This window comes from Vitis riparia, chromosome 12 (assembly GCF_004353265.1).
Source record: "Vitis riparia cultivar Riparia Gloire de Montpellier isolate 1030 chromosome 12, EGFV_Vit.rip_1.0, whole genome shotgun sequence".
Classification (NCBI taxonomy): domain Eukaryota; kingdom Viridiplantae; phylum Streptophyta; class Magnoliopsida; order Vitales; family Vitaceae; genus Vitis; species Vitis riparia.
The window spans coordinates 22,737,221-22,763,702 of record NC_048442.1 but is presented as its reverse complement, the minus strand read 5'-3'; the positions used below and the strand labels follow the sequence as shown (position 1 = coordinate 22,763,702).

Below are 26,482 nucleotides of genomic sequence, written 5' to 3'. Positions count from 1 at the left end.
CCAATCATTTCTCTAGAATCTTTAATAAGCAATATCCTTTGTAACTAGAGGCACTTGGCTACCAAAATAATTGATAGGAATTTGTAAAGAATATTGTGATGAGATGAAGTGGCAAAACGAGCAAATTTGATAGTTATCATTATAAGAGGTTTAGTTATCAAGGAACACACGAACCCCCTTGCTCCACTTAGCATCTCTCATTCTTTTTCACAATTATATCCACCACCTTTAATCTTTTCAAGTTCATTTCCATCTTATTATTTTTTTCCTCTAATGACTTAGACTATTTATAGAGATATTCCTCATAACTTTCCTTGTTTTATAAGGAAATCTAATATTACAATAACATATCAACTTAGAAAATATTTTATACAATATTCTTTACAAAAAGAAATCTATACTAATTAGAAAATTGGGATACTTTTCAACACTATCCTCTTTGCCACTCTTCTAAAAGATGAATGCTCAGCCCCTCATGGTTGAAATCAAACTCAACCATGAAGGATGCTGAAAAAACACAAAATTCTTGAGGAAAAATTAAATTTTATTAAACTAAAACAAAAACAAACCAAAAGAACTATAAAATCATCTAATATCCATGTGTATGTATCTAAGTATTCTATATTTATGTAATTCCACTAACCCCAACTCTTCCCTCATAAGCCACATCTCAAAGTTAAAAATTTAATTAAAAGGCACAAAACACAAGTGTTTTGGTAGAGTTTTACAACTAAAGGAAGCCAACATTGCATTTATGCTTGAAGACTACACAAGTACACACACATATGTATAATTGTACATGCCCTGGCTTCCCCCTCGATCGTTCTACTAGACTCATTGTCATTATGCCAAGGATGGTAAGACACTTAAAAATATGTTAGATCATGCATGATTGTGATCGTAATGGCAAGACGCTTATGAACTCCTAAAGACAATCATGCATAATCGTGATCCCTTTCTACTATTTGAATTCACATGCGCAACTTGCTTTTCATGTAGCTTTCACTCCCGATCACCATGTTCTATTTCAAGTGTGCAACTTTCTCTTTGCTCAACTTCCACTCAAGTGTTCTTCATTTTGATTGGTCAAGTGCTCTTCTCCCCTTCATGCATACATTCTCCTCTCTTGGAAAGACGAATACACAAATTGGCCTCTTCACTTGAGAGTCAAAGTGCTTTGAGAATGACAATTACTCTGAATGGATTAGTTTCTCTACATGTTTAGCCTAAGACATGTAAGTGTACCTTTTCCCTCTTAATCGTCTTTGGGGCAACTTCTAGTACTTAAAATGTTCTTCATTTAGCTCTATTGTTGCATGCTATGTTAGCTTCCTAGTGCTTATTTGGTTCTACCTCTATCAACCTCCTCCAACATCGATTGCATCCTTGAAAATTACCTTTGTTGTTATGCCTTTTACCTTTGTTCTACATCCTTCACTTCAATACAAATATATAGCTCTGAATGGAGGCTTAGCAGACATTCAAGTTAAAAAGACCTAAATAAGATTCAAAAAAGTACTAATCCTAGTTTTATTAGGCCACTTGTGTTTTATCACTCAAATTACTCCATTAATCATAATTTTAATGTCAAATTTATAAAACTCTACCTTCATATATGTATTAAAATTCTTCATCGAAAAGGCAATATCAATTCATTGTGCTTGACCCAAACCACCTAAGCCATTAATGCAATAATAGAAGTAAGATTTACAAACACTATTTAACAGGAAACTGAAAGTCTTTTTGCATTGAAAAAATTCAAATGATCAAGCTAGCTCTAAGCTCAGTAAATTTGGTAGAATACAAATCAAAGGTAAATGGGACAAAAACCAGTACACTTCTCTTTCAACTATGTACAATTGGATAGACCCAGGTATGGTAATAAACTGGCTAACTGAACTCTAATGAAGCCTTTGATTGATTCACACCTCTATCAAAATCATGATAATGCCTTTGGGCAAAAAGAACTGAAAAGAAGAAATGAAACAAAATGTTCTTAGTCGTGTTTCCATATCTAGGGTGATTGATCACCTTCGACCATGTCATGGCCATCGTCTTCGTGGGTCCCTTGATTGAGATCCATCAGGAGTTTGGTACCCTTGAGATCTATGCTGTTGCAAGAGCCGCTGATTCCCTTCATCTCTGGGGTACTGTTGATTCTGTTCCGGCAAACTATAATAATGTGTGCTGCCTGCAGCTGGAGGTATTGCCCTTGAACCACCAGGCCCACGAACCCAGGTAGCAGAACTCCCACCCTGGTAAAACGAGCAAAAAAATAAAATAAATGAAAATGAACATTTTTAAGCTCTGCTGTAAAATTGAAGTATTGTAGAAGCTGTCAGGAGCATGACTGCAGAGAACTTCCAGTATCCTTCTGACCAAAGCACCAGAAAAATGATATTTTGTTGGAATCATTCCTATACTTTTTGGTCTTCTGTTTGGAAGTAATATTCCACAAGCCAAAGCTACATTTTATAAAATTTATAAATCAACCCCTTTTCCATTAAACAGCATTGAATAGTTGATGTTGTTTTTACCTGATGAGGGTTGAAATGAGCTCCCTCGTTGGACCTTAAAAATTCATCCAAGTTCATGGAAGCAGGTAAATTGTTCAGAAATCTCGAAGGAATGTTGCTGGGACTCCCTAAACTTCTATAATCTGCAGGAGGAATGTAGGTGGCACTCCCAAATCTTCCATGACCAGCAGGAGGAATGTAGGCAGGACTCCTAAAACTTTGATGGCCAGTAGGAGGAATGTAGGTGGGAGGCCCAAAACTTCGATGACCAGCAGGAGGAATGTAGGCAAGACTCCTAAAACTTTGATGGCCAGTAGGAGGAATGTAGGTGGGACTCCCAAAACTTCGATGATCAGCAGGAGGAATGTAGGTGGGAGCCCCAAAACTTCGATGGCCAGCAGGAGGAATGTTGGTGGGACCCCCAAAATTTCCATAACCAGCAGGAGGTTGTGCCAAGTGACTCGCAGGAGCACGATTTCTGTACTGTTGAATATCTTGCAATAATTCCGGCAAAAGTAGATGGGATGGATCTTCATTTGTATGTGCTTGCTGAAAAGCGGAGGGAATACTTGCATAGCTTGGAGGAGGTGAAGGGCCAGCACGCATGTTATCAGAATGTTCCAAGGAAACTGAATGTTGAGTGTCAGGGTCCAATGCAAATGGCCTAGGAAGTGTAGTTTCTGGAGCACGATTTCTGTACTGTTGAATATCTTGCAATAATTCCGGCAAAAGTAGATGGGATGGATCTTCATTTGTATGTGCTTGCTGAAAAGCGGAGGGAATACTTGCATAGCTTGGAGGAGGTGAAGGGCCAGCACGCATGTTATCAGAATGTTCCAAGGAAACTGAATGTTTAGTGTCAGGGTCCAATGCAAATGGCCTAGGAAGTGTAGTTTCTGGAGCACGATTTCTGTAGTGTTGAATATCTTGCAATAATTCCGGCAAAAGTAGATGGGATAAATCTTCATCTGTATGTGCTTGCTGAAAAGCGGAGGGAATACTTGCATAGCTTGGAGGAGGTGAAGGGCCAGCACGCATGTTATCAGAATGTTCCAAGGAAACTGAATGTTGAGTGTCAGGGTCCAATGCAAATGGCCTAGAAAGTGTAGTTTCTGGAGCACGATTTCTGTAGTGTTGAATATCTTGCAATAATTCCGGCAAAAGTAGATGGGATAAATCTTCATCTGTATGTGCTTGCTGAAAAGCGGAGGGAATACTTGCATAGCTTGGAGGAGGTGAAGGGCCAGCAAGCATGTTATCAGAATGTTCCAAGGAACCTGAATGTTGAGTGTCAGGGTCCAATGCAAATGGCCTAGGAAGTGTAGTTTCTGGAGCAATGTGGATGCTAGGCAAAGCTTGAGAAGGTAGCCCAGATACAGAAAAGGTGTCCTGTCTAACATCCTGCATGAATTCAAAACTATTTATGAAAATGGACGGTGAACCTAGTATGCTTCATTCTATTTGTTCTACATTTTTTTTCGACTTGCATCGAAGCCTCAGATTGAACTGCAATGATTTGAAACATTACAACTCAACATCAAAGCTTTGAACATTACACAGTTCACTAATTCCGTACCTCAGGCACGAAATTAGTTGGTCTGCTGCTGTATGATCCTCCACTGCTGTGTCTTGAGGACTGTATTTGTTCTGCCAAGAACTTCAAGAAGAATTCAGATTCTCTTGAAGAATATTCAGTTGGCTCCTGGAAACTTGGTAGAGAATCTGAATATGCATGCTGTAAAATAATATAAGAAATCAGAGGCAATGCTAAACAAAAAAAAAAGCAGCAGAGAAAAATAAAAAATGTTTTACACATGCTTATAACATATATATGTATGTATGTATTCATGTACTGTAAATAAAACTTAACAAGCTAGAGTTCAGAGTCGTTCAGGCACTGCATTAACAAGTATTCATATACCATGGATTATCATCAGCAGCTTATTATATCTGAAGAAGCTTTGATAATAGTTGGATAAGCATGAAGCAGATAAAACATGATAGGAAAAGTTCTGGTCCAGCCACCATTGTACCATCCCTATTTTTTAAAACCTCCAGAAAAGGACTTGTTCAAAAAAAGCAAAGTAGCCAATCTCCTCTCAGGAAGATTCCAGGAAATCTGTTCTGACCAAAAAATTGGAAATGCCAAGCATCTTAGTAAATCCATTTTAGTTTGGTTGTTCCAGCCACCAGATGATCGACATCATTCTCGACAGAATTGATGTATGATTCCAAGCATTTAAATGAAGCATCCAACAAAAAAATAGTATAACAAATATAAAATTTCAATATACAGTTAGAAATCTCAAGATTAAAAGTGTAAAAAAAAAAAAATAATGTTGTGTATCTTTCACTTTCTTTGATGCTGAGAAACTCAGAAATCAAAGAACAGGATCAAGCATTTTTCGGGTGGTGCTGTTCAACACAATGTCACAAGCACAAACTTTTTATGCCTCGGCCCTTTGGTGCACACCCAACACACACCTTCAACAACTACTCATGAGATGTTTTATGCTACTGGATTTGATGATCAGATTTGGTAAGCAAAGAAGCTCTCCCACAATGCCTGCTCAGATAAATAAAGAAGACAAATATGCAAATATGGATAATTATGTATCATTTTTATGAAACCAATCAATATCATAAAAGCAAAGAGGTGTGAAATTCTCTGGTCTAGAAAAGAACAGGAAATTGTTTTATAATGCAATTTAATTACCGCTTCACTCGAAAGTGAAGGACCCACAATCCCTTGCCTCTCCCTTGCACAAGATGATGCAGAATTTTCTCTATCAGCATCAGATATGATTCTGGGCTGCTCATCACCATGATTCTCTGGATTTCTGCACAAAATATTTAGCAGTCATTATAAACAAACAAGTGGTGTAATGAAACTTAGAAGAAATAGGACTTACCTGAAGTCCAAATTCCCAACTGATGAATCATCTACTTGTGCACCAGAGGCTTCTCCCAATTCACATTGTAAGCGGTTTAATTTATGTAAACTAGAATGGGCAGTAGGGAGACCAGACAGTGTTTCGCCTTTTTCCATACTTAGTTTCTCTAAGCCTGCAGCAGCTGATGAAACTGCTAAAATCATCAGTTAAAGGAGAACTGCTAAACTGCTAAAATTGTATTACAGACAAATAATTAAAATTTAAAACTCAGTGGCTATTGAATTGGTCGAAAGTGCAGTAAGAGTCAGGTCCAGTATTTAGCACCCAAGAATGTTTGACAATTCACATCAAAATATTGACTATCATATGCTACTGTTTCATCTCTATTAACTGAATCCAAGTGATTAAAGCCAAATGCAAAACAATTCATGAGCAAATTTAATTCTTTCAAACCTTAGCAATGTAATCACACTGCATTTTACTCCAAAAATGGATTTGATTTGGGATTGGACTAACCCCATCAGTTATAAATTAACCTAATTTGAATCCATTCATTACCAGATATTATATTCAGAATCTAATCTGTTAGGTACTGGATCAAACGAACCCATACTCATAGTATACAACTAGATAACAAGGCCCAACAAATCTGGATACAAAGGATTTTCAACTTTAAACTTTTAACATCCTGGAAAACCAATTATAAAGACAAGTGTAGCAATCAGACAAGCTCAAGAGAATACACAAAGTCTTACCTGGTTTCAGGAATTAGAACTTTCAGCCCTAACCCCTCATTCTCCTGATGTAATGCAAACTACTTAAAAAAACAAAAGGAAACCTAATCATCCCTTATCCATAACTCAAATATAAAACAAGTGAAAACAGTGCTCATGCAACTGATCAGAATATGCCGCCTCAGTTTTATTTGCATTCTCAAAGCTTTAACAAGTATGCAGCCATAACATTATGTATCAATATAACTGTATCAGCAAGATGGCATCATGCATATTTATCATTACTAAAATCAGCTATATGTTATAAATAAATAAAAAAATAGTAAAAATAAAGACGCACCTGAAGCGCTATACTCTGCCAATTGTTCACTGGATACAGATGCTTCGACCTCATCTGGCTGGCAGTCCTGGGACATTTCAGCTGTATCACTGTACAAGTTAGATGGGTTAGAATATCTCTGTTTCTAAGGCAGGTGAGCCACCTAAAACAGATAAGCCATTATGTTCTGTTGGCTAATCAGTGGTGGGCCATTCATCAGTAATGCAAGGCTCATGACTTATCTCCAACACATACCAAGGATTTGGAGAATGCAAAGCTTGGTGTGGTTCTGCCTCCACTGGTGACGGAACAAAGGGAGGAGTGACACGGTAAGAGGATCGTTTTGGTGTTCTTCCAAGAGGTGGGAAACAAGCTTCATCTAATGTACTTCGCGGGCTGGAAGTATTGGGCACACCACATTGTTCTGGTACTGCCCCAACAAGAGGGGGAGAAGTTCCAGTTGACGTAATTGGCAGGCTGGAAGTATTGGCACCAGGTCCGCCCATCCCTACAACATCAGCCTTTGAAACATGTCTCCTGGTCCCTGGTCTGCCCCTCCTCACAATATCAGCCATTGAAGCACGTTCCCTGGCCCCTGGGCGAGCAGGCTGTAATACTTGAGATGATTGAGCAGATGAGATGGCATCACCTGCACCTATTGATTGTCTTTTATATTCATCAGCAGCAGAATAACTGCAACAGATATCAATAGATTAGCAAACTGAACCACAACACATTTAACCAAGCAACAATAACAAAACAAGGTAAAATATGTTTATTGTACTCATATCAAATTGTTTGATAGATACGACTAGAAAATAGAAATTGAATCTACTACCTCCCTCATCCCTACCCAATTATTGCCACCTAAACCAGGGCTCAGGGGCTTATTTTATCCATAACTAGTATGAATCAAACAAATACAATACGTCATTCCAGACTGACAAGTAAGTTTAGTACTGAAAACTTGACCATCCCAGGGTACTAAGAGCACACAAGGCTATAGTGCCCAAATGAGATAAAATGATATCTGCCTTAATTCCTGAAGATCCGGTGTAACCTACTTAAGGATAAACAAGTATTAATTATGGCAGGACTTAGAAGATTCAGACCTGTTCTGACAAGGACCTCAAGTATATATAAGTATTATTTGTTCCAATACATCAGCCATATCTAATCATATTTCCAGCCTCAAGGACCTCTGCCATATGATAAAAAGAGAGAATTTTATTGTGGCTTTTACTTAAACAAGTTTAAAAAAATTCATGAATTGGACATGCCAACTTCCAAGTGGAAGAAAAAATTAGTGAAATCAAGTTTTGGAACATAACAAAATGATTTCAGCATCATGGCACTTGGATGACTAACACAACATATCTTTCTTAATTGGTTTTTGGAATTTATGAAGTTCTTCTGTCAATCCCTGTTCAGAACAGTGGCTGCATCCTTCAAATTGCATCTAACTAATGCATTCTTAACATTCCCTCAACTCCACCCTGGAGCATTTCTTATTCCCATTTTCAGTAAAAGAAAGTCCATGACTGGATTTGCTTATTATTCTTCATCAAAAAATCTGGATCCATCTAAATCTAGCAACTGATACAAATGAAGAGTAATTGATAAATGCTGCACTGGTTTATGGAGTTTGTATAGAATCGAACAACAAAAGAGAGTTCTAATTCTTTTACATTCCTTCTCAAATATTATGCCTACAACAGGTTAGAAACTAGGAACAATTAGGAATTGAAACCCAGATCGTGTTCACTGGAAAGCATATTCCTTAGATGAGCAACAAAAGGATTCAAGATCCCAGGAAGATTAAGAATTAAAGCAAAACTGAAAGGCATTGAGGCTCCACTGAAAATTAAACCAGAAACTATAAGTCTCACCGAATATTACAAGCTAAAGGAGGAGCAACTCACCCACTCTCTCCCTTGTAGGAAGTGTTTTCAGAATGACGATGACTACCACCTCTATCCCCAAAATCTGAACTGCTACCAATGTCATGAAGCCTTTTTTCTTCTGCAATCTTTTTCTGAAGCAATGACAAGCAAAACAACAAGCTTCGTCAGCCATGGCAGGGGTAAAGGAAGGAAGGATAGCCACACTCCCTGTTTGCAATGGGGGAAGGTGAGAAGACTAAATTTATCTCCATGGATACTTTCTTGTGAGAATTTCAGAAAAATTATTTGTACTCCCACTTAACATATTCCAGGAAAAAATTGTCCAGAAAAAATTCTCTTTCAAGAAAAAAGCATGGGCCAAAGCAAGCATAAACCAAAATTATAAATTCAACAACAATAGTACAATTTAGCATTATTTCATATCAGTACCTCTTTTCTCCTTTCACGTTCCTCCTTCACCCTTTCAAATGTCTCTACACAATTAAACAATATCAAATTTAATAATTTTAACTTTAAGAATTGATCATTTTAGTTTTCTTCAACGATGAACAAAACCCGAAAACCCAGAACCTCCTGTTCTATCATCACCAGGATTCATTAGTAAGACATAAATTTGAACCAGCCCAAAAGACACAACTCTAAAAGGTCATAAAAGAAATTATTAAATAGTTGAACATAAAGAAACAAGAAAATGCAATTATCTAATACTTTATCAATCACTAGCAACCTTAAAAAAGTCCAGAATAATTAAAAGAAAATAAAAAATTCTACAATAGTTTGTTTGGTTCCCTGGAAAAAAATAAGCCAAGAAAAAGTCTACTCAATTGAGTATCAAATTCACTTGTCTCAAGCCTTGAAATTCTTTTCCTTCTCTTTCCCCAGTTTTCTCAGCATCCAAACGGGAAAACTCAGAAAACAAGAAACGTCTGATAGAATAACAACCTTCAAAAGGGTGAAAAAAATTCAAAAAACATGGAATCTCTAAAATTTCTTGTTGGGCTCCCTGGAAAAAAAAATAAAAAATAAAAGCGCAAGAAAACTCCAGTCAATTTAGTACCAAATTCACTTGACTCAAGAGCTTACAAACTTTTCTTATCCTTCTCTTTCAACAGCTCTCTCGGCATCCAAACAGGAAGACAAGGTAAAGAATTCTTGATAGAGTAACGACCTTAAGAGGGTCCAGAAGAATTCAAGAAACATCAAGAACTCCACAATGTCCTGTTAAGCTCCGGTCAATTTAGTACGAAATTCACTTGACTCAGAGCTTACAAACTTTTCTTATCCTTCTCTTTCAAGAGCTTTCTTGGCATCCAAACAGGGAGACAAGGTAAAGAATTCTTGATAGAGTAACGACCTCAAGAGGATCCAGAAGAATTCAAGAAACATCAAGAACCCCACAATGTCCTGTTAAGCTCCGGAGAAAAAACAATTCAAGAAAAAAAAAAAAAAAAGACTCCACAATTCCCTGTTCATTTCCTGAAAAAACGAAATATAAGAAAAAGAAAAGGCCATGAAAACCACACCCAGACGAGCTCCAAAACACTAGCTTCATGCCTCAAGAAGTTGTTGTCCAGTAATGTTTCCCCAGTTTTCTAGGCATCCAAACAAAAGAAACGGAAACGGAAACGGAAACGGAAAAGAAAGAAGGAAAGGAACCTGGAGACAAAAGCCTCTGAACTGTCTCGTTTAGGTCCATTTCACATTCTAAAAGCATGGCATAGATTTCATCGTCAGTGTATTCTCTCATAATCTCTTTCACTCTCTCTATCATCTCCCACGCTTCCATCGGTATCTCTGGCAACCCATCACCCCCACCACCTTCACCCTCGTCACAGTCTCTGTCCATTGTCTCCCTCTAAACAACAAAACACCCTTTCTCTCGACCACTCTTTATTTATAGTAAACATATATGGAGAAATTCTGTTAAACTCGGCAGTTGACGGAAACTAGCAAGTCCAACACTCTCTTTGAGATTTTTTTTTTTCTTGAACAAAAAAAAAAAAAAAAAAACAGGCTACTTTGACCTGAAAGCTTATAATTCATTTAAAATAAATAAATAAATAAAAACTCGAGGACACATTCTCACTCAAAACTGTTCTGAAAAAAAAACGTTGTATAATCAAAAATCACTTTTTGTTTTTTACTCTTAACAGTAAAAACAGAATATTTTAAGAGAATATTTTTTAATCATTTTATATTATTTTTAATTATTTTTTAAGGATGATTTTAAAAAATAATTATATAATAATATAAAATAATTTAAAATAAAATGTTAGACATAAAAATTATTTTTAAAATTATTAAAAATTGATTAAAAATATTTTAAGTTTTCAAATAGATTTTTGTTTTATAAAACTAAAAAATTGTTTTCAAAAATTATATTTTTAAAACAGTTACCAAATAGACCCAATTTTTTTCATCACAAATCTATAGTTAATGATTATAATTTTTACCATAATTATGGATTATAATTTTAAATTTAAGTTTATCATACTTGAAGACCATGACTGTAAAATTAAGTTGAAGACTTATCAAACATGTTCAATCTAGCTAATGATGCCATAAAATATGATGAACATGTTTGAAGTTTCATTTTCAAGACGCCAAATAGGTGAAAATATAAAGATAAATAAATGAATTATTACCTTGGATGGAACATTGAAAATGTCAAGTCTTATTTAGTTAGATTTTTTTGTATTTTGATTTTTTAAAAGGAAAAAAAAAATCAAGGTCAAAAATATATTTGGATGGTATTTTTTTTCATTTTATTTTTAAAAATATTTAGCTCAATTAAAAAAAAAGTGAAAAAATTATTTGGTTTTCTTATTTTTATTTTTTAAATGAATAAAATCACATGGAAGAGCTTGTGAAAGTATATATATGAATATTAAAAATATAAAAAATTTAATGTTATTTAATTTAGTTAATTAAGTATAAAAATATTATAAAACTTAAAATCAAATAAGGTTTTATAGATTTTATTTTATTTTTAGATAATTTTCACTTTTTTTAATCAAATATATATTTTTTGAAAAGGGAAATAAAAAGGGTTTTCGAATAAAAATTAGAAAATGTTTTTCAAAGGCACATAACATTAATTCTTTTTAAAACTTCTTCACATATCTTATAAAATGAAAAAAATTTACATAGAAAGAGAATCTTAGAGCGTTATGGTCCATAAGAGATTTAAAATTTAAGAAGCCTGTGGTCGAATATGGTCCATAAAGAAAGAATTTGAATAAAAAAATTAAAATTACAAAAACTGTTCTCAAAACTAATTTTCAGAATTGTTTTAAAAAATATTTACCAAACAACCCTAAGAGATTTAAAATTTAAGACGAGTTGTCGTTGACTAAAGAATTTGAATGAAAAAATTAAAATTACAAAATTCAGACAACAGTTTTTAAAAACCGTTCTCAAAAACTAATTTTCAGAATTGTTTTCAAAAATAATTATCAAACACCCCTAAGAGATTCAAAATGTGATATTGTGGATTCGTCAAATGCATTAATGGTTTTGAATTGAATGTTGAATAGATATTTCACCAATTGAAGCAGCAAGGGCAAGGTTTTTGCAAATCATTGTGGACTATTTCATCAATGATCATGTAATTGAAGTGGCTGATTCTGATGCTGACTATAATGGTCAATCTGGGCAAGATAAGCTAAACAAAAGGAAATCAAGAGAGGTGCAATATGAAGGTGACGGTGTGTTTGTGGCTCCAAATACTGTGAACTAACAAAATGAAATGATTTTATTTCCAGGGAGTATCAAACTGCCACTTTTGTATACATTAGCACATATCTTAATATTTTGTTTCCCTGAAGGACCCTGTACATTTCAAAGAAGGGAATTGGCAACTTCACTTGAAACAAGGACAAGATTCCCAGAATTAGTAATACAAGAAGAGAAACTGGTTCGGTTTGTGGTTGTCAATGGTTTGGTTATTGTTGAGAAACCAGATATTGTGCCTATTGGTGATGCAGAGTGGTAAGTTGGAGCCCTAAATTTTGCATGTTTGCTATGATGCTTCATGCTTATTCTTTAATGGAATGGCTCTTCCTTCTTATATTTCCTTTTTCATGAGAATTGAGTAGATTTTGCTTGTAAAAATTTGTTAATCATTTTCGTTCTTTGTATTTCTCGTTTTTTTTTGGCTCTAAGTATGTTTCGCTTTGTCTTGTGATGAATTGAATGACTATGTTTATAAAAAAATTTGATGGATTGGAAATTGAGCTAATTTGAAATCCAACGACAAACATTTCTTAAAATTGAAGTTCTTTGGAAGCTTATCAAGAATGAAACATAGTACTTGAATAATGAATTATGTTAGGAATCTTCGCTATTTCTTACAATGCATCACCATTCAAACAGTACTTGAATTGTGAAATTTGTCTTCACTATTCACAACCTTTTGTCTTCAACTTTTAAGAGTTTTTTTACTCTTGATATTTACAAAAGTTAAAATGTACAAATATCGGCTCCTTTTGTTGCTTGAAGTCTCTTAATCCATCATCTCTTGTAGGAGGAAACTTTCATATTCTTCTCGGGCTTAATGTTCTTTGACATATTTCCTTTTGTAGAAATAATTGAGATAAGAGAATTGAGATTGGTATAGAAAATGGAGTTTAGGAAGGTCAGAAATGATTTTTTGAATATAATCTTCTGTAATAAGTTTATAGTTAGATAAACTATAAATCTCAGAGTTTAATTATCTGACAATCATTTTTGATCTCTGACTGCAAATCTTTGTTGTAAATAAAAACTAAAACCTAAATACATAATAACTTTGACTAAAAAAAAATTAGAGATAAGAATTATCACAACTTTGAAGTATTCTGAGTTGTCGTTTTTTAGGATTGGTGTGTTCAATTGTTTTTAGATCAGAAGGATTAATTGTTTGCTAAAGGTAAAAAATATCTAATCTAAATAAATCATAATAGAATATGGATAAAGATTTCCTAAAATAAACCTATTTAAATTATACAATAAGTATTGATTTTTAATTCAATTAATTAAGATTGGGGATCCACAATCAACTTTAGGTATAGACCTTTAACTGTTGACATGGCAAGCTTTTTATTTATGATATGGCATTAATGCCTGCTCTTCCTCATTGTTGTCTTTGAAATTAGAGGTTCATATTTATGCCTTTTTATCACTACTATTCTTTGGCCTTTGATGTTCTGCTCAGAATGTGGTGGTAAGAGGTTTGGAACATGACATGTCATCTTCAAGTCCTCTCTTCATTCATGCATCCCAGAGGTTTTATTTTTGTTCTCCTCTACTGTAAATATTCAAGAATGAAGTTTAGATTGGTTCCCTTTCCTGGTATTCGTCTAGTTTTCTAGTGTTGGACTTTGTAAAGTTTGTTAGATGTGGGTATTGCCCAACAAAATAAAAACACTATGAAGTAGGCCAAAACTGACCATTGAAGGGTCTTAGGTAGTTTCTTTTCTGGAGGAAGATAGTGGGAGTGTGTGCTGAGTTCAAGAGAGGACTGCTTGAGGACCCATTGTTCTCAAGGCTAGAACGATCTTCTTCCACCCCAGTAGTGTGAAGGGGCAAAGAATCCCTGAAATACTCATGCATGCAGTCCTGGAAGAATAAAAATTATTTGTAACCAATTATTTTATTGAAATGCAGAACAAACAATACATTCCAAATAGTACTTCATCATGAAGAACAAGGAAAAACAAATAGAAAGAAAATATGCACACAGAAATTATGAGTCATAATTATCATCTCCCATGCTGGTGTCACCATCTTCTCTATGGAAGCATAGACAACACAGCCTCTAAAAATGTGTGCAAAACATTGCACAAGCTCTCACAATGGGCTATCAGCAGACTATCCAGGCTTGGGTAAGTGACATTTTCATGGCTGCAGAGATTACTTCACATGTACAAGGCAATTCCACAAAGAAACTTAGCTGGCAATCTAGCACTTGCCAAAAAGCACTGTGACAGTCAATGGCAGGTTGCCATCCAGCCTGAGGTTCCAGGTATAACCCACAGGCACTAGGATTATTATCAGGCAGTATGATCAAACCAATACCAACTTTCTAGTGTCATAATTCAGCATAGTTACAAGAAATGTTTTCTTTAAATTCAACTACATCAAATAATGAGGACAAAATTGAAATCCACATTGCTTGAACAGACAAAAAATTCAAAACTGTAAACTCATTTTTCACACATTATATTCCTTCTTCTCGAAAAATGGGCTATGGATGTCTAGGCACTCAAATTCAAGAATAAAAATAGAAATTCAAATATCCCCAATGGCACATAAAACTCACCAACCTCAGCACCAAAAAGCACTTAACTGAAACATACTATCCGCACAAGAACAAAAATAGAAACTCAAACTTCAGTTCCATCACACAATAAACCAAGAACAATCAGTGGAATTAACACTCAATAAAATTCCCAAAAAACAAACAGCCCCTTCTGTTGAGTGAAGCAGATAACATACATTTACAAGTGTATATCATGCTCTAAAAGTTGTTGGGTTAGAAAAGAGGTACACCTTGGCTACTAGTTCAAGAGTAAGGATGATGTCTATGGCGATCCTTCTCCCTTGAAGAATAAGAGGAGCTGTGGTAGTCCCGATCTGTAAATGAGGGAGAGTCAGAATTTATATGCATTAAAAAGCACTAAGCAAAGAAAAAAATGTCAAACAGAAATGATTTTCTCATGTTTGATTTTATCATTAATACAACTTTCTTTCCCTCATATTTTCATTTTAATTTTTCGGAAACTAAACATAACCTTCATAAGAATTGTAAGGATCAAATGCATACCTCGAGATGAGTGATGTCTTGATTTCTCTGAATGCCCTCCTGCACCGGTAGTGAACATCAAATAAGCAAAACAAAATCCACAAAACAAATATAATGATAAATGAATACATTTCTGGGCTTTTCACCATGTATACATGGTCGGAAAGAAAAGATAACTCTCAAACCAACCTGAATCTTTTCCTTTATCCTTAGACCGATGTTTTCTATCCTTCACCTTCTCTCGGTCCTTGTCAATCTCATCTCGCTCCCGTTCCCTATCAGAATCCCTTCCTCTATCACGGTCCCGTGCTTTTGCTCTTTCCCTTTCCCTTTCCCTTTCCCTGTCCCTGTCCCTGTCTCTCTCCCTTTCCCTTTCCTTGTCTCTCTCCTTGTTCCTTTCCCCACTTGCCTCTGTTCTATGCTCAGACTTGGATGGTATGGGCTCTTCTCTACCCTCTCCCTCCACAGCCATGCTCTTGGGATCATCATCACCCTTTTTGGATTCCTTCAACATGTCAAGGGCCTGTTTTACCATTGAATTCTTGGACCCGCCTGATTCTGGATTAATCAACGCGGAAGCTGCTTTGGGAGTGACAGTATCATTATTAGCTGATGGGCCACTCTGCAAAACTTCCTGCAAAATAACAATTGTCCACATCAATAATATATTTCCATTTTGTTATTTGGAAGGAGTCCTACAATCAATTAACAGCATCCAATAATGAGTAGAACTTTTGCTACTCTTGCCATCGTTAACCTTTCTCTAGGCACAGGCATAGCTGGCAGGTACAGTGGTTCACCAAAAGAGCAGCTCAACAATGCACCTGTTTTTTCTTCATTTTCCTTCAGTCCTTTTTTTTTTTTTTTTAAATTTTCTTTTTTTTAGAAAATGTCAAAGTAGTGCCTGCCCTACTGATGTATGAAATGCTGTAATTTTGGGAAGTTAGCTCATGCATAAATTGTTGACAGAAAAACATAATTACAATAAGTTAAGCAGATGGAAAATAACAAGGGGAAAATCAGAATCACCTTTGAAACTGGCTGAGTTTGTGAATCTTGTGACTTGTTAGAAGATGTGAAAGAATCTCCATCCTTACACACTGGGATATACTGTGCCTTTGGAAGGTTGTATAGATGAGCCAGGACTCTGCAAACTTCATCAATTGCAGACTTCTCTGCATCAAATACCTCCCACCATGGTTCATTCTCAGGAAGGGGTACTTGAAACCTACGAGCGGCCGCATATACAACCCCACAAGCCACCACCTCACTCTTAAATCGAACACATAAGGTTGTGCGCAAGCTGTTCAAAGGAGAACAAACACAGAATTAATTCAAGAAACAGCATATTGAACCAGACTACAACTTCTAGTGAAAGACAAGACACAAATGAGGATAAATACCATTAAAGCACCACAAGCCATTCAGGGAGTACAACTCACATTAGGTTTACCCTATTGTTCCAAATTATTCTAACTCTGAGGGTTTATGTGTCCTATTTCATAATTACATTTTACCTAGAGACTGCAGTTCTGATATAGGCCATCACATCTTTTCTCAATATTTCATTCCAGATCCTTTTAGCCTTGCCTTCCGTAAAGTCTTCATTGAATACTGCACCTCCAATTAAAACCATATCTTTCTTTATTGGCATATGAACACCAGTTTCTATTACACATGATCAAACATGTGCCACATCCTCTCCACCTGAACAATGTTGAAGCTTCATCTACTTCTAACAAATCTGTTCATGTCTAGTTCAATATTATCCTGTTTTGCAACAAACTTATCTGAACATTCTATCTTCCTTATGCTCATTTGAGCTATACTCGTTTCTCTCCTTCAATTGTTCACATGCAGCAACATGCATACAAGTCCACCATGTCTTCATCTGGCATATTTTTGTGCTCTTTACTTTTTCTCACCACAATATTTCTTGAGGAGCTGCATCATATGCTGTCTCTACAGCTAGAAAGACCAGGAGATCATTCTTCTTCTCCAAAGTTTTTATTTTCACTATAAAACAAACTTGAATCAAGCTGAACTTCCTTTTTTTTTTTTAATCTTATTTCTTTTTGTTAGCTGAGCTCAACCTTTCTATCCTAGAGAATTAAAGCATAACTTGTAATTTTGATGTATTTACTTTTTTATATATATATATATATATTTTTAAAACTTTTCTTTGTGGGTGGGGAGCCCAAGGGATCAGAAACAAACAATTCATAAAATGAATTTTTACGTACAGGAAGAATGAGCCATCCTTCAAGGAAAATACAGAATCTAACAAAAGGAATACACATGTCAGAAAAAAGAAATGACAAAAGAAGACACTAAGGGCTACAACCCAAGGTAGACATAAAATCCCCGACAAGGGTTGAAGGATTCTAACTGCAAGGCAACACACTGCCAAGACAGGCATGAACCCCTCAAGGTTTGTTCACCAGAAAGAAGAAAATGGAACAAGAAATTCCAAGTTGAAGCAATCAAGAGTATTGTGATAATTTTGCAAATCATTTAAAATGAAAGCTAATGTTAGAGGTTATTAAAGTCTTATATAAAATTCATGCATTTGGCAAAGATAGCATTTATTCTCTAAGGGTCATCCTCTTTTTTGAATTTGGTCTAAGGTTAGAGTTTTTCCCGACGTTGCTTCCCTAGTAAAGAAGCTCACTTTCGACTACACTTGAGACTTCCAAATGATTTTAATTAGGAAAGAATCTGAAGACTCTAAGGCTTTGTAGAGAGACTTAACTGAGAACTTGCCACTCTTTGTCTCCATCCAAAGCATCCTATCCTCCTCATCCCTCTGCACTCTCTTCCCATTCATACACAACAAGAAACTCTTCACCTCATCCACCTCCCAACCATTGAATGGTCTAGAGAAGAGAGGGCTCTAAATCCCCCTCCATTGGAGAAACTCCAAACATCCTTCACCCAAGTGCCCTTAGATACGACAAGAGCATATAAAGTGGGAAATGAATCACACAAAGGTATAGCCCCACACCTCTTATCCTTCCAAAATTTCACCCTTCGCCCACCACCCACCGCAAAGAAAAGTCTACTGCTAACCAAGTGTCACTCATTCTTAATTGCTTTCCACAACCCTACACCATACGCTTCCCTTACTTCCCAAGAAAACCAGCCTCCTCGTTCCTCCCCATACTTCCCTCTAATCACTTGATTCCAAAAGGTCCCTCTCTCGTTCCAAAAAACTCACTTTTGATGGGACCTAATAATTCCAAATGATAACATTTGGGAAAGGAATTGCATGTGCAGACTTAATAATGAAGTATAAAGACTCAATAGAAAAGGCCCCATCCTTGGCATTCATCCATACCACTCTATCCTTCGCTTCCCTTTTCATTAACTTCCCTTGAAGCCTTGAGGAAAAAGTCTCTATATCATTAAGCTCCCAATCATTCAAATGTTTACCAAAACAAGCATTCCAATGGCCCCCTTACTCAAATCATCCCAAACATCTACCACTCATGCCTCCTTTGACAAAGCTAAGACATACAAAGAGGGGAACATACACAAGGGTTCACCCCTACACCATCTATCCTTTTAAAACATCACCCTCCTCCCATCATCTACAACCAACCAAGTCCAACCAGCTCCCATCATTTCTTGATGTTCTTCCAGATTCCTACCCCATGCCCCATTGTTTCTTCAAAAAGCTTTTCCTTCAAAAGCGTATCTCTAACACTAATTCCCTATAAGCACCCTATTTAGTGAAGAAAGGCTTTTGATTCCAAATCACCCCTCTTTTCCTCCATGCAAACAATCGAACATTTCACTAAATGCATCTTTTTCTTGAAAGTTCCTTCTCCCAAAGGAAATCTCTCTAAATCTTCACCAACCTCAATCTAACCTTTCTAGGCATGCCAAACAGACACATGAAATAGATAGGCAAACTAGATAAAGTACTTCGAATTAGGGTTAGTCTTCCCCTTTCAAAATATATTGTCTTTTCCACAACAAAAGTCTCTTGCATATTCTTTCTTCCATGCTATCCCACATTGCCTCTACTCTAAATGGAGCCCCTAAGGTAAGACTCTAAGGTTTATCTCCTTTTTTTCTTTCTTGATTTACTTTCTTTACTTCTACCATAAGCCCTACCACCCTACTCTTCTTCATTTACTTCCTTTGCTACCCCCATTCTTTCTATAAAGCCTAAAAAGGTGAAACCATATTCCATCTTTTAATTGATGATAGGTACTTACCATAGGGTTGTCTGTTGTTATGCTTAGTTGGGACTCTTCTAAGTTTTAATCGAATTCTCTATTTGCCAATTTAAAAATGGAACTCAAATCCCAGAATCACAAAATAACAGTACATACAAACTAACTATTTACATGGATGAATCCAAATACATATTTATATATTTTATGGTGAATGTACCTATCATTTGCAAGATTCCAAGCTTCTTGCCTCAATTCTGGAGGAGTTTTGAGGGTGGCAAGGTAGTTTGATATGAATTTATGAGGATGCTCCACATGACAAATAAAACCCATCTCTTTCAAGATGTGTCTTTCAGTTCTGCTCAAATGAGTCTTCAATTCGGCATATTTCTGTTAACAAAGAGCAAAGATAAGCACACACTTTAGGAAGAAAACACATCAAGATTTCTAATAAACAACATATACATTCCCAGACTTTCATAACCAATATAGATTCATAACCTTAGAAAATGGGTCCAAGTGCACAACGGGTAAGTTCTCCCTCCTGCATTCCATTCTGTGGAAAACAATGAGGACTTGCCTTGCTTTTCTAAGGCTTTCTTCCAGTTTTGATGCTAGCCAAACACAACTGGCAGCAACTCTCTACCAACCAAAAAAAAAAAGGAACAGAGAATTAGGTTCCACACCAGTACCAAATTAAGAAAAAATAGAGGAGAAAGCATAGAGATATAGCATTGTTCTCAATTAAGCTACACCCTAAAAAATGTAAATTAAACTTTCAAATATTAGAAATTCCATTACTTGATATCCAAGAGAGCAAAGACCTCTTAAAAATCCAAATGTTTGGTCTAGTGGGGGTGAGTTTCCCAATTTTTTTAGGAAACCAAAACAGCATAAATAAAGGATTCAAAATTTATTTTTAGCAAACTAGAAAATGAAAGATAGTTAGGAGGAGGGATAAACCTTCACATTGAAACGGGCAAATGACTTCTTGCAGTAGAAGCGATGGAACAAAACCTGGCCAGTGGCCATTACTACTTGAGGTCTGAGATGATAAGATTAAGGTAAACAAACAAATGAAAAATAGGAGATATAAGAATTGCATGTACCAACTGCATTTTTATTAAAAAATAACAAGAAAAATATAACAGCATACAGTCTCAGTAAAATGCCGCTTTCTTGGATGAGATCACAACCATAAATTCTAAGGGTCGTTTCAGTTGCTTCATCTATACCATCTTTCCTGGAAGGCGAGTTCTTTAGCTGCTCATCGGTTAGATAGAATGTGTCAATTGCTGTGTAAATCATGGTGGCTAATTGAGATGGGCAACCTCGAATAAACTGTCACAAAGAACCCATCAAATTTCAATACTTCAATATAAACAAGCACATATAAATTTTAAAAAACAAAAAAAAAAAAAGAGGGGGTGGATGGGAAGGGAACCTGTGATTATTTTCCCAAATAATGTCAAAAACTCAATATAGCTCAAATATGACAAGCAATAATTTAACCAGAAAGAGTTCCTTTCTTAGTTGCTCTTGGTTTTTCAGTTCAAACAAATTTTCCTTAAAAGTACATTTTCAAATTTTGAATAGTTCAGGACCAGGAAAAAGGAAATTTCCACTCAACTATGCTACAACTATTTGGCTTGGTTAAGACAAGTTTCTAAAATTTTTGGAAACCGAAAAACAACTTAGAACTTAAGATTCAAAATTCAGTAAGTGTTTCTTTCCTTGGAGACCAAACAGAGGAATCCCAAAACAGATTTTAGTCGAACTTTAAGATGACAAAATAATTCATTAATTAATGAAATAACGTGCATTAAAGAGATTAAATCGAAAAGACAAGAAAATTGCAAACTTATGACCTCCATAAAACCATATCAAATAAACACCATATAGAATAAGAAAATTACAAAAAATAACAACAGGTATTCCGATAACAATTATTTAAAAAGAAAGAAAGAACAAAAGAAAGACATATATACAATTTATAAGCACCAATATACCTTCCATTTTGTGTTTTGCAATCAGAGGTTCATGGTGAATGAATGATGTGGTTATGTTATTTTTCAGGGTAGACTGATTGCAACTATTTGGGTAAGTAATACTAATCCACTTAACATTCTACTATCCAATTTTTGGACTTGTGCATTTTATCCCAACTATTTGGAATATGACACTAATCAGTTTTAAGTGAAAGGTTTCAAAGGCACTTTTCTGGTGCACCATGGAGTGCCGGCGTGGCAAAAACACCTTGAGGCGATGAAGAAAAAGCGAAACTCTAGAAAGGCACCCACCTTTCACAGCTAGGCATGGCTAAGGTGCACATTGGATGCGCCTTTTACTCACCAAGATCCATAAAAAAAATAAAAAATAAATAAATAATTGAAAAAAAAAAATCCATCCATTACATCTATGTCAGCTTTTCTGCCTGAATGCATTCAAAATTATTGGCTTTCTAGATGATCCCTTTAGAACAAGGTGATTATAAGAATCTTTCAAGTTATTTTGTTCTCTATTTCTATTTGAGAGAATCCCGAGGAAAAGCATTTTGTTTGCACCAAGCTAAAACAATATTTCAATGTCTCTAGTAAACCAAAGACATCATTTACTAACTAGTTTGCTTCAATCGCCTCTCGACAAATACAAACAAACTTAGAATTGAAGATTTAGTTATGATTAGAAATTCACTTTTCTATCTTCATCCATGGATCCTTTACTCACACTCATTCAATTGGAAGTATTGATCCAATTCATAAAAATTATGTTTTGTAATTTCATAATGCAATTTCCAAATTTCATACAAGTCACGAGAATGTGCATTCTTCCTCGAATCCATCATTGAGAAGTAAAAGATTACACCTTTGTAGGTCTTTGTGACTCAGGTGGCCGTGTTGGAAAAAAACAAAAATTAAAGAAGATATCAAAATTTTAACCCGAAAATGCCATGGATAGTGGGTGAGAACTGAGAACAGAGAAGAATATGGAAGAAAAACCCTAACTCTAGATCTGTGAAACACTTACCTCACAATCGTGGCTTCTCACTCAGACGACATCCTCTTACTCTAGTGACACCGCAGCTGCCTCGTCTCAGCAATCGGTGCCTTCTCCGTCTCACCTCTTCCCTTTCCATATATACATGGAAGAAGTAATTTCAGGTCTCAATTGGGATTTTAGGGATTTCATTTTTGAATTGCAAATTTCACAAAGGACTTTCAATTTTCCAAATCAAAGAAACTTTAGGGTTTAATCATGAAAAAACTAAGACAATCCAAATAAGAACAAAATCAATAAGAAGAAAAGTAAATAATTTTAACAAATGGAAAAGGGGAAGTCACCGACTCACATGTTGGAAAGAGGTGATTCCAGGAGAGTTGTGGCGGGCATGGTGAACGGCAAAGAAGCCTTGCTGGCTTCGATGTGTTTCGTGGCTGCAAACAGTCACAAAGGTGCGACGGTGGCCAAATTATGATGGCAAGTAGCAGCTATACATCAGTGGAAGAAGGTGAAGAAAAAGAGCAGAGGAAAGATTAAAGCAGAAGAAGCCTACGGTCGAAATTAAAAGCTGGAGGCAGAGCATAACTCCTAAACGTTCCCAGTTTTCTATTTTCTAATAGTTTAAATAAAATATTATTATTATTTTATAAAATAATATTGTTCACTTTTAAAAATTATTAGTGTGAGATTTTATAATATTATACTTTAAATTTAAAAATATCATTATTTATTTATTTTTAAATATAATAATAATATTTATTTCAAAAATTGACAATTAAGTTAGATATATGGGTTTATAAAATAGGTATAAAAAAAATTGATGTCAATTCAACGCATTTAGCAATATTTTAATAATTATTTTAAAATTAAAGAAAAAACACTTCTTAATTAGCATGTAATCCTTTCAAAAATTACTTCCAAAAATTTTCAATACCCTAGTCATTCCCTCCTTTCCTTCATTCTTTCTTAATTCTGATAGTTGTCATCCATTTTGTACAATATTTTGAAAATCATATTGGATTAGTCAATTCAATCATCAATTGATGGTTTTTCCAATTCGATTTTCTTTCTATAACTACTTAACTATTGAACCAATTGAACCATTTGAACTAACAGTTAGATCAATGAACTGGATAGTTCTTCAAGGATGCACCCCCTTCCCCTACCTTTTTTTCTTTCATTTAGACTAAAGCGATTTGAACTAGACCTCTATCAAGCTTAGAAAATGACATGGGGCACCACACAACTACATACATTTTGTAGTATACTAAACAAAAGCAAATATATTCTTTTCTAAAAATAAATCAAAATAATATTACATTTTTTAAAATTATAAAATTAGTTAAAATTAAATAATTGAATTTTCTTTTATTTTCAATATATTCACATTTAAATATTATACATATTTTATTTAATAAAATTTAAAATACTAATACATTTCTATTTATATTTATATTTATACATAATTTAATTTGATAATATCACATATAAATAATAAATATTATTGATTTTTATTTTTCTATACATATATTTTAATTTTTTTTATAATTATTTTTAATTTTGATAATATATAAATTATATATTCATCACATCACCAATTCAATTGCAGTTTAACCACCGATCTAATAACTGATCCACCCATTCAATTGCAATTTAACCACCAATCTAATCATTAAACTTTGAACGGATAATTTTTTCAATTCAACAATCGATGTGATTTTTAAAACATTGATTTCACATCAATGATCTGATTTTTAAAACATTGATTTCACATCAACACTGAACTTTACAGAGACAAAACCAAAGGTAAAACTTTCATTTTTTATTTTTATTTTTTCTACTGAGATTTATACTTTTACTAAAATATTTATTTCTTTTAAAATTTTAATAAAGTAATTTGATTGCAATAACACACTGCTTCATCTTATATGTATTATAAAAGTGGCACAAACTATGAAAAGTTTAACTGAGGTGTTTATATTTCTTTTTGTTTTATTCTATATATAATCCTTGTAATTATCATGAGACCATTCTTCTTAAATGATTTTCCCTTTTCTCTTATCCTATGAGCACCATTTCAATCCACATATTTGAAGATTAACTCACAATATATATATATACTACCAATATTTCCATGTCTGTTCAAAGACAAACCCTAGATTTCAAAACTATATGTATATATATACTAGCCATATTTCCATGTCTGTTCAAAGACAAACCCTAGATTTCAAAACTTCCAGCAACAGCATTCCCAAGATATAAAGCACTTGCAGTCAAATCCGACCCTCTGCTTGGTTAACAAGAAATGAATAAAGATAACAGAAAACCACAATTTTATTCCTACGTTATCTCTCACTTTCTTTGCTGCCAAAAATCCAAAAAATAAAAAATAAAATCACATCAACTAGCCAAATATTCATACGAGTTTTGGGTAAAGCGTCATTTTTCTGTATTCTCGCTTCCTAGATGGTGAAAAATTTACGATTCGATTTTTTTCCCCCATTTTCTCAGCATCCAAAGGATTGTATCTAAACTAATTTTCTCAGCATCCAAACTATTGTATCTAAGCAAGAAGTCGATGGATAGATTGAATAGGGTAGAGACAGGGAGCAGTACCTTGATTGAACTCAGAGAGCGATCGAAACGCAGCGTTTGGAGAAAAATACAGAATGCTTCTGTGTAGATGGAGATGGCTGCTCGTTATGTGGTGCAAGCCTGCAATCAAACCCTGCAGACTCAGTTTGGCACTAGTCTGGCGATAATGGGCTGTGCCTGGGCCAGCCCAACTTAAGCCAATTGGGCTATGAACGGGCCGATTTTTCCGTTACCTCATAAGCTCCATATTTAATGTTTCTTTATTAAAATTAAATAATATGTAAAAGTTTTTGTATTATTGTCATATTAAATTTATATTATTTTATTTACAAAATAAATCTTCTATTCACCCTCCACATATCATCCTTTTATACATACTACTAGTAAGAGTACACGAGTCAAAGCACATGACAGAATATGAAAAAAGTTCAACAAAAAAAAATAATATATGAATTTATTTTTTTCGAGATTTACATAGAAATCAAGTAGAGATTCAAAATCGAATAATTGAATTAAATATGAAACCAAATTTAAAAAATAGTTGGGATTAGATATATATAAGATTACATTTTTTGGCACAAAATTTTATGATAATAAAATTATTTTTTAACCAATTTTCTTAGATTAAAAAAATAAATACCACCTTGATTCTTGGTCATAACATTTACCAGTTTTAACTTAAATACATTATTTATTTCTTTTACACTAAATTTATAAAAAAAATTATGTTATATATAGTTTAAATACTTTTTTCCTTTAATATAAGAGCTTTTCAATAAAAATAAGAACATGAATGAATTAATTTGAGCAAGAAATTTGTGGATTAAAAAAAAATCTCAAACTGATAACATTGTTAGACAAAACCCATTGAAAGAGTTGAAGAGAAAATTTTCAAAAAAAAAATAGAAAATGACAAAAGAAGAGAAAAATTTTCAAACTTTAAAGAGAATAAAATTTATAATATATGAGAAATTTGAAAAGTTTTCAAACCGATGTCCAATAACCACATTTCATATTGTTATGGCATGTAAGACTTTAGTGTAGTTCACATCTTGCCTAGTCGGACTATCTCATGTTGTGACACTTAAGTTGTGTTTGGTAATGATTCTAAAAAACGTTTTCGTCTATTTAACACATAAATGATAAAAAATAAAAAGTATTAAAAAAATTAAAAATACTTCTTAAAATTACTATCAAACATGTTCTTAACCATGAAACAATGGGTATTCAAACATGTTCTTAACCATGAAACAATGGTATCCAGACACTAGCCCACAGACATTATTTGGTAAGTGGATTAGGAGTTCTCGTAGGCTATCTAGCATATTTACAAAGGTTCAGATCCACATCCCAACCAAAAGCACAAGAATAAACATGATGAAGTAATTATGGACCAGCTTATTTGCAGAATTTCAAATTAGAAAAACCAATCATACAAGAGGGAGTATTCTAATGGACAGAATGTAGTCTTTAAGTTAAAGCATATAGGAGTATCTAGTATAGGCTGAGCCTAGTCTCCCAATTTCAAGATAATTCCATTATAACAACAAATCAC

At 34.4% G+C, this 26,482-nt stretch overlaps 4 protein-coding genes across 11 annotated transcripts; 1 reads left to right on the top strand and 3 right to left on the bottom strand.

The window, feature by feature from the left end:
- Positions 1–1,719: 1,719 nt before the first annotated feature.
- On the bottom strand, positions 1,720–5,598 carry LOC117927125 (extensin-like). Of its 2 annotated transcripts, XM_034846534.1 has the most exons (6): positions 5,429–5,598; positions 5,233–5,356; positions 4,093–4,251; positions 3,829–3,917; positions 2,538–3,612; positions 1,720–2,255 (listed from the first exon to the last, which is right to left on the bottom strand). In XM_034846534.1, the coding sequence occupies exons 1-6, from the start codon at positions 5,563–5,565 to the stop codon at positions 2,043–2,045; spliced, it is 1,797 nt and encodes a 598-aa protein (XP_034702425.1). In that variant the 5' UTR covers positions 5,566–5,598; the 3' UTR covers positions 1,720–2,042. The 2 variants fall into 2 exon arrangements, with proteins under 2 accessions (XP_034702425.1, XP_034702426.1); XM_034846535.1 differs by lacking the exons at positions 5,233–5,356; positions 5,429–5,598 and adding an exon at positions 4,438–4,685.
- Positions 5,599–6,343: 745 nt separating this feature from the next.
- On the bottom strand, positions 6,344–10,228 carry LOC117926119. Its single transcript, XM_034845195.1, has 6 exons — positions 10,024–10,228; positions 8,797–8,840; positions 8,386–8,498; positions 6,719–7,156; positions 6,485–6,573; positions 6,344–6,390 (listed from the first exon to the last, which is right to left on the bottom strand). The coding sequence occupies exons 1-6, from the start codon at positions 10,211–10,213 to the stop codon at positions 6,344–6,346; spliced, it is 921 nt and encodes a 306-aa protein (XP_034701086.1). The 5' UTR covers positions 10,214–10,228.
- A 716-nt stretch (positions 10,229–10,944) lies between these two features.
- Positions 10,945–12,361, top strand: LOC117926117 (uncharacterized protein At2g02148-like). Its single transcript, XM_034845194.1, has 3 exons — positions 10,945–10,978; positions 11,904–12,074; positions 12,132–12,361. The coding sequence occupies exons 1-3, from the start codon at positions 10,945–10,947 to the stop codon at positions 12,359–12,361; spliced, it is 435 nt and encodes a 144-aa protein (XP_034701085.1).
- A 2,176-nt stretch (positions 12,362–14,537) lies between these two features.
- Positions 14,538–25,052, bottom strand: LOC117927061 (cyclin-L1-1-like). Of its 7 annotated transcripts, none has more exons than XM_034846444.1 (11): positions 24,949–25,052; positions 22,682–22,766; positions 22,360–22,547; positions 20,489–20,673; positions 20,296–20,377; positions 19,834–19,974; positions 19,553–19,722; positions 16,181–16,454; positions 15,341–15,785; positions 15,173–15,211; positions 14,538–14,982 (listed from the first exon to the last, which is right to left on the bottom strand). In XM_034846444.1, exons 4-11 carry the CDS (start codon positions 20,638–20,640, stop codon positions 14,912–14,914), a joined length of 1,374 nt encoding a protein of 457 aa, XP_034702335.1. In that variant the 5' UTR covers positions 20,641–20,673; positions 22,360–22,547; positions 22,682–22,766; positions 24,949–25,052; the 3' UTR covers positions 14,538–14,911. The 7 variants fall into 7 exon arrangements, with proteins under 7 accessions (XP_034702335.1, XP_034702336.1, XP_034702333.1 ...); XM_034846445.1 differs by having other exon boundaries at positions 22,360–22,460; XM_034846442.1 differs by having other exon boundaries at positions 22,360–22,455.
- Between the last annotated feature and the right edge of the window lie 1,430 nt (positions 25,053–26,482).